At 30.5% G+C, this 8,556-nt stretch overlaps 1 protein-coding gene across 1 annotated transcript; it reads right to left on the reverse strand.

The window, feature by feature from the left end:
* Positions 1-1,912: 1,912 nt before the first annotated feature.
* On the reverse strand, positions 1,913-2,455 carry LOC137937343 (calmodulin-like protein 3). Its single transcript, XM_068782411.1, has one exon. The coding sequence runs from the start codon at positions 2,453-2,455 to the stop codon at positions 1,913-1,915; it is 543 nt and encodes a 180-aa protein (XP_068638512.1).
* Between the last annotated feature and the right edge of the window lie 6,101 nt (positions 2,456-8,556).

Here is an 8,556-nt window from a genome sequence, read left to right on the forward strand (position 1 = left end):
AGATAAATGTCCAATATTGTAGATATCAGGTAATAAGAAATGTATCTGATTTTTTAATTTTTTTAAAAAAATTATTTAATTTTTTATTTAATGACGTGTCGGCTTACGTGGCAGATGATGTGGTAAAATAATGATGTGGCAGACGACGTGTTGATTTATGTTTACTGCACTGATGGTGTAGCGACACATAAGCAGTCAAAGCTTACGTGTCGCTTTTGACTGCACGCATAGGCATTTGACCGGTCAAAGTTGGGTAGTTTTAAAAATATTTTGATGATGCCGGTATTTTTGAAAATATTTTATTTTAAATGGGTATTTAAGGGAAATTCCCTAAATATAATTTATCTTACAAAAAAAATTTACATTCACATTTTTTTACAAGATTCCATGATACGGTAGAAAAGAAATCATCTAATAGTTCTTACTAAAACTTTCCCAAGAAATAATAAAAAGTTGCTCAAGCATTGTTATTGCACATAAAAATAGTTAATTTCTCATTTCATTTTCCCAACTCATTGCACTTGATGCAGCCATACTTGAGGTAAAAAGTTATTTTATCATCTAGAGTCAGGTAGTGTGTGTTACTACCCTCATAGTTTGTGCTCTCTAGATCATTTGTGTGTTGTGAGCTTCATTAAAGAATTTGTGTGCCCCATTAGATGGTTTATACCAATGTCTTAGACCCGTAATGTGTAAGCTTGGAGGTGAGGTGAAGGGGAGTTTTGGGTGGGTAAAGATCCCAAAAGTAAAAAAAAAAAAAAAAAAAAACTAATGGGTTATAACCACTTAGAAGAACTCACAATAACAAGAGGCATAAAGTAAGCACACAAAATAGAGTTTGAAACCCTAAGGCTGTGTTTGGAACATAGAAAATGGAAAGAAAAAAAAAAAGAGAAGAGGAAGAGAAATCGAAAATAAAAGAAAAGGAAAAAAATTTCTTTTCTCTTGTTTGGATACCCATAGAACAGGAGAGATAATGTGCAAGATAAATATAATTTATCTTACAAAAAAATTTTACATTCATATTTTTTTACAAGATTCTATGATATGGTAGAAAAGAAATCATCTAATAGTTCTTACAAAAACTTTCCCAAGAAATAATAAAAAGCTGCTCCAGCATTGTTATTGCACATAAAAATAGTTAATTTCTAATTTCATTTTCCCAATTCATTGCACTTGATGCAGCCATACTTGAGGGTTAAAAAAGTTATTTTATCATCTACTCATAGTATTAGAGTCAGGTAGTGCTCTCATAGTTTATGCTCTCTAGATTATTTATGTGTTGTGAGCTCTATTAAAGAATTTGTGTGCCCCATTAGAGGGTTTATACCAATGTCTTAGACCCGTAATGTGTAAGCTTGGAGGTGAAGGGCATAGTATTAGAGTCAAGTAGTGTGTGTTACTACCCTCATAGTTTGTGCTCTCTAGATTATCTGTGTGTTGTGAACTCCATTAAAGAATTTGTGTGCCCCATTAGAGGGTTTATACCAATGTCTTAGACCCATAGTGTGTAAGCTTGGAGGTGAAGGGGAGTTTTGGGTAGGTAAAGATCCCAAAAGTGTAAAAAAAAAAAAAAAAAAAAAAAAAAACTAATGGGTTATAAACCTTTGCCCCTACAATATTTCATTATTTCTTTTAAAATAATGGCAAAAAAGAGAGGCTGGGATACGAATCCAGTTGATGAGATCATCGTTTTCTTTTCTTGAAAACAAAATTTTATTTTCCACATAAAAAATGATCTGTGGAATACAGAATTCAAGATCAAACACTCTTGCCGTGGTTGCTCCACTACTCTTGCAGTAAATAGTTTCTTCTTCTCTGACATATTTACAGGAACCAAATCAAAAAACGAATCGAGACATCTCAAAAAGCACAGATAAATTTCATCTTCCAAAACTGGAAATAAAACAATTCATTTTGCACTCATCATCAGCTCGAACTCTGCAAAATCCACCTTCCCATCGAAATTGAGATCGGCCACCTCTACCATCCTCTCAAACTCCCCCATCCCCCACCCCTTGTCCAGGCCCAGGCACTCTAGCACACGCTTCACCTCCGACGAATCTATGAACCCGTCCCCGTCTTTGTCGAACACCATGAACGCCCGGCGCAGAAGCTCTACGCGTTTCTGTTCGTCTGTCTCCTCCTCTGCCGCCTGACCCACGAACTCCTCCGCTCGGAGCTCCTCCTCCTCCTCGAACCCGAACCCCTCATCGTCTTCACCCATCAATCCCAGCTTCTGCACCACCCACCGCGCTTTCTCCTTCTTTATTCTCCCGTTGCAGTCCATGCCGAAGACCGCCGTAAGAGCACGCGCGGCTAGCTCGTCGAGCTGGATGCCTTGCTGCGGCTCGTCGGACTCCTCGTCGACGGCTTTCATGACCGGTTTACAGTGGCTGGCGAGGGAGTGGAGAAGATCGCCCACCAGTCGATAGCAGGTGCCCATGACATCCATCATCTTGAATAGTAGTACTACTTCCCTGAACTCGGAAAGACACAAATACCAGAACTTGTTTTCTTCTGTAGAAACGACAGGAATGGAAATCGTAGCTTCGTTTCCTCTTTATATAGAGGACGCCCAGGAAATGCCCTCAATAGTGGAAGATGAAACAATGAGGTGTATCTTGTATAATCGATATTCCATTTTTTTACTGTGCATCTAATTAGTTGAGAAGATGTTATTCTCCGCTTAAAATAGAGGGAAGGAGAAAGGAGTGGGTGTTCTTAATTTCACTATCGACTGGTAACATTACAGACGCGTGGATGGTATCAGGGAGGGAGAGCGAGCGATCATCCAGGCGGATGCATCGGATCATGCAACATTAAATACAAAACTCCAGCTGTTTTTAACCAAAATAATTGCATAAAATACTCCGGAATATAGAGGTTGCTTCCTGACAGCAACTCTGCGAGGAAGGAGAGACAACACCGGGCTGTCTACCCTGTTTAAAGATTCTCTGTAAATTTGCACCTTCCGAGCACCATCCAAGGCGGCATTGGGAAGAAGGGAGGTTTGTTGATCCAATCAGACTCCCCCACGCTGTTGGTTCATTTACTCGATGAGGTACATTGGATTTATCTGGTCCACCGTCCCTGTTTTCGTGTCTGGTCAGACTGAAACTCTTGCCTTGGGAAATCACCCTGAAGTTCCGTGTTTCTCTCGATCACAAAGTTCTGGGAAATGCTGACGAATCTCATCGGAAGAAAGCGATGAAGCGTAAAGTAAAAACCTGAGGACTTAGGATTCTGATTTAAATGAGTTTCTACCGCATATGTAAAATCATTTCATGGATTATATAGGGAAGACGATGATGATTAATTGTTTTTGCAGGCCCAGAACAATAACTAAATGAGAGCAAACATTTCCGTTCCATCAAGTTCGCGTCCACTATAAAGAATTCCTGCTCGAGATCTGCGTTGAGGAGAAATCAAAATTAAAAAAATATTAAGTAATTAATTGATGGTAGGCAAGTGCAAGTGCAAGTGCGTGAAGACAGATGAACATATTACCGTTGAAGGTGATGAAGTAGTGCGATCAGTGATGAAGTGTTCTTGGAGATATTTCATAAGAAATGCCCGTAAGCTGCGAACTGACTTGAATTTCCAAATAGAGACATGGATTCCACTGTGACTTGAATTTCCTATTAGTCCAATCTAATAATTTACATGACTCTCATTCAAGAAATCAACCAATGAGTTGTTTTAGATACATTGGACTCGCTTCACTGAGTCATAACTCATGGTTGAAACCCCACTCATTCACCTTAACCTCATTGTGGGGATTGGGTCACATTTATTAACACATATGTTCTAGCATTGAGTTGGTCCTTGTCGATCATATTCGACAACACGGGGAACCATTTTTCCATTTATAAATTGGGAACTAGAGAAAGGAATCAATCCATTATGTGCAACCAATTTTTCCAATTAATTGCTAAGTTTGAATTAAGCAAGTTAAACTTTTTCTATTTGACATATGTTCTTATCCCCATTATTTTATGAATGATGCTTATCTCAATTTTTTAATAGACAATTATAAGATAGTTTTATTTAAATTTTCTATTAATAAAACAAGATTATTTTACTTACCTAAATTAATAAATAAGTTAAATTTAAATTTAAATTATTTATTTAATTAAATATATATATCTATAAGAAATAAGGATTAAACTGGGGCCTAGTTTTATAATATCCAAATGGTTATTCAAGTTTTTATTTTTGTAATATCTAAATTCTCACTTGTAAATTAGTAATTAAATAAAATATTAACTATAGAGAATTTATATTACAAATTACATATTTTATTATATAAAATCACCCTAAAAGATTTAACTTTTATAAGATATTTTAATTAAAATTTCAATTAATAAACTAAGTTAGATCTTATTTTTTTATAAATTAGAAAAATAGTAATCTATTAAATAAAGATTATTTATTTAATCAAATTAATAGGAATAAAATAATATTAAAAAATTTAACTTTTATTATATCAAAATAATTAATCAAATTGTTACTTTTCTAGTATCTAAATTCTCAATCTTAAATTAATAAATAAATAGAATATTAACCATCATCAATTTATATAAGAAATAGGATATGTTATCATAGAAAATTGCTACGATGAATTTTATTTTTATAATATAGTTTTATTCAAATTTTCTATTAAAAACTAAGACAGAATTTAAATAGAGATAAATAAACAATAAATAAAATTAATATTATTTATTTGATTAAACATATAAGAATAAAATAATTAAGCTTATAATATTAAAATAGTTAATCAAATCGTTACTTTTGCAGTATCTAAATTCTCACTCATAAATTGGTAATTAAATTTAATTAAAATTTTAATTTGACTAAATTGTATTTTTTAAAAATATAATATAAAAATAAGAAACAATTGGTCTATAAAAGTGCATCATTCATATAGAAATTATCAAAATATATTTACTATCAATATCAATATATTAATTATTTATCTTGTGAACATAATATAATATCAAATTTACTTATTTGAGTGTGCGTTGAAATTATTTAAAATCTTATCATAATATGGGAATTATGTCCAATATGCTATGTAAATAGCACAAGAATAAAAATAAAATCGCGTAAGTATAGCTCATTCAAATTTTTAATATAAAAAACCTACAATTGGTACATGTGAAGTACAACGTAAATGTTTATTTTTATTAAAATATAATAATTTATATTTTTGCCACATTTGAGTTGCTAATAAATTTAAAAAATATGATGCTCTTGCAGAATGTATTGCACACTTTCTCCGAGTATTTTTTTGCTAGTCCTCGTCAATTTCCAAATCATCATCGTAATCACTATATTCATCTTCACTTATATATTTATTCTGATAATGTTCTCGTCTAGAAGCATCACTTGAATTATCATCTTCGTCTTCAACTAAATCCATATAATCTTGCTTGTGTATATAAGTATGTAATATATAACAAGAAGTCACAATTTTTACTTGGACATCAAAAACAAAAAGAGGAGCATATTTTAATATCTTAAAACGAATTTTTAAGGCCCCAAAAGTACGCTAAATAGTAGTACATAAAATGAGTCCATTCGGTTGAAGAATTCTCTTGGATTTGTCGGAGCATTATCTTTAAATTCTTGTAAATGATAACGGGTCATTCCATAAAGAGCCAAAAAACCTTGGAAGATATGCATATCCAACATCTATTAAATAATATTTACTTAAAATAAAATATATATTCCACATGAATTATATGAAAATAATAATACATACAAATAGGCTAAATAAATAAATGACATTTACTTTCAGTTACCGAGAGTTTATCTTGTCTTGTTAACCTGACTTCAATACTCGTAAATTAGTTGTTGATCCCTCTCATCTAACAAGTATATAAGTGAATTGCTTATTAAATATACATACAACCATTACATTTTGTGAGAGTAAACTTTTCCTGTTCAAATATCTTGCTTGTTGATCAAACAAGAAATGTGCTTTAATATGAGTACCATCAATGACACCAATACAATCCTAATGACAAAATTTAATTAATACAAACATACATTTGATATTAACCTAAAATTATTCGTCAAATGTGTTAATATTTACCTTAAAGTAAGGGTAATACATGTCATAGTTCAAAATCATCGAATAAATACGTCTTAAAGGCAGTTTAATGTAATCAAACAATAGTTTGACAATATCATCCAACACATTATTAAAATATGTATTGATGGTCCAATTTGATCTAATAAACATATATGAGGTAACATTGTATGATTGTTGTTGACCAACACTGAAACCAAAATATGCAAGCTATTCTTTCATAGAAATCTTGTTTCAAATAAGAGTCCTCTACTCTTCAAGATTCTAACCAATTTGACAAAAAACACTTTGACTCATCCTCTAAACCTTTTAAAATTTAACATGTGATATTTCTAATGATTTTTTCAAATATTGTGGACCACACATTCCATAAGAATGTTATACTTGATCATTACAATGATGTAAGTAATATCTTACAAGAGCAATCACAACTGTATAAAAGGCAATCAACATACAAATTTTTCTTTGTCTGAAAGATTATCCATGAATACCTATAGTGTTGTATATTGAATAATGAAAGCAAAGACTCAACACAAATTAACATCCTTTCACAACAAAAACACAACCTCTACTATCAAATATGTCTCAACGTCCAAGTATTGAACACAAAACACAAGTTATATCATCAAAAAATTCTCAACTTTTTTATCATAACCAAAAAAAACACATCCATGTACCATGCATACATATATCCATTTACTAACCACAACTGCTCATTCATTTACATTCAAACATAATGTTTCAAAATCAATCAAAATACTCATTCAATCAAAATCAAATATAATGTCTAAAAAATTAACTTTAACATTAATAATAATTGTGTGTCAATCATTGAAGTTATACACAAGCCAATCATGTCGCTTTTCTAGTGTCATTTTGACGAACATATTTTCGTTATCTTTGGTGCCCAACAAATTGGGGGGCATGAAATTTGACTTCTCTAGGCAAGTCAGAGACTTCTAGAAGACGATCTTACCATGGAAGTTTTGCATTGTCATTGTTAATGGCATCAATAATCTTTTCAGTATTGTTACAAGATTGTTGGGACCTCTTCTTATGACAAGCTGAAGAACCTCCAAGTTTGGAATATGATGCTTTACCTCTTCTACGAGCCTCATTTGAAAATCTTGTACCACTAGACATCTTCATCTATCTCCTCAATCATTGCCCCTTGCATTGTATGAGGGAGGTCTTCATCAAGCTAGACACATGTTTGACTTGTTGTCCCCCATGGCTATGGAATTTTCAACAACTAATCCTAACTTTTCATATAGTCCTTCCTACTTATATTTATCAACTTCATTGTGTTTCTAATAGGAAAAGTCTCTTACAAAACTTAAAATCCTTATTAGTAATTCATTAAACATAACTTCCTATATTGCATTTACTAACCTTGAAGTATTCTTGCCACATTGCATTACTTGTAGTAACACTCTATATTGTCAGATCCCACCCAAAGCCACTAGAATTGAAACAAGTTGTCAAAATCTAGGGGGTGTTAGTCCACAATGAACTTGAAATGAAGTGAAAATTTTAATTCATCTTAAATGAATTGATTCAACTTCAACTCATCCTTGGGTGTTAGTGTACACAAGTTCAAGTGCACTAGAAAACAGATTTCAGTGTTAGTGCCCTCAAAAGAAAAGTATGACATTAACAAGAAAATGAGTAACATTTTATAATATATTTAAATAGAACATATACTTAAACAGATAATTAGCCAAAAAAACATGTTTACTACACTTATAAGTGATTTAATGTGTAGTATTAAAATATATTAATATCCTAATTAATGAAAAATATATTATATTACTTAATGATTATAGTTTATTATAAATTAATACAATAATTACATGTGACTAAAATAAATTATTAAATATAAATAAATAAAAGATAAAAAAAAACATAAGCAAATATAATAAATAAATAAATTATTTTTTAATAACATAAGATATATTCTAACAGTTAAACACACTAATTTAATATTGTAATAAAAAATAAATATATTATTTTATCAATAACATAATATATATTTTTACATATTATTAATTATTAATATATTGCCACAAAATTTAAAACCATTGGTTTAATTAATTATAGCAATGGGATAATTAAAGAAAAATAATTTATCAAATATTTATTTTAACAATATTTTAATTATGACTATTAAATCAATAATTTAATACATTAATTATAAAATGAATATATTGAATAAATAAAAATAATTATTTTATAAATGAAAAATATGGATTATTTTTTAATAACATAAGATATATTTTAACATTAAAACCCACTAGTTTAATGCAGTAATAAAAAATTAATATAATAAATAAAAATATATTTTTTATTTTAATAATAACATAATATATATTTTTACGTATTATTAATTAATAATATATTGTCACAAAATTTAAAATCATTGGTTTAATTAATTATAGCAAAGGGATAATTAAACCAAA

This window comes from Aristolochia californica, unplaced genomic scaffold (genome assembly GCF_029961685.1).
Source record: "Aristolochia californica isolate CCGP_79_NKW_82.1479 unplaced genomic scaffold, dmAriCali1.0.hap1 SCAF_7, whole genome shotgun sequence".
Lineage (NCBI taxonomy): Eukaryota > Viridiplantae > Streptophyta > Magnoliopsida > Piperales > Aristolochiaceae > Aristolochia > Aristolochia californica.

Excerpts from the sequence above, each read along its gene's own strand:
- LOC137937343 (XM_068782411.1), bottom strand. The coding sequence starts at position 2,455 with ATGGATGTCATGGGCACCTGCTATCGACTGGTGGGCGATCTTCTCCAC.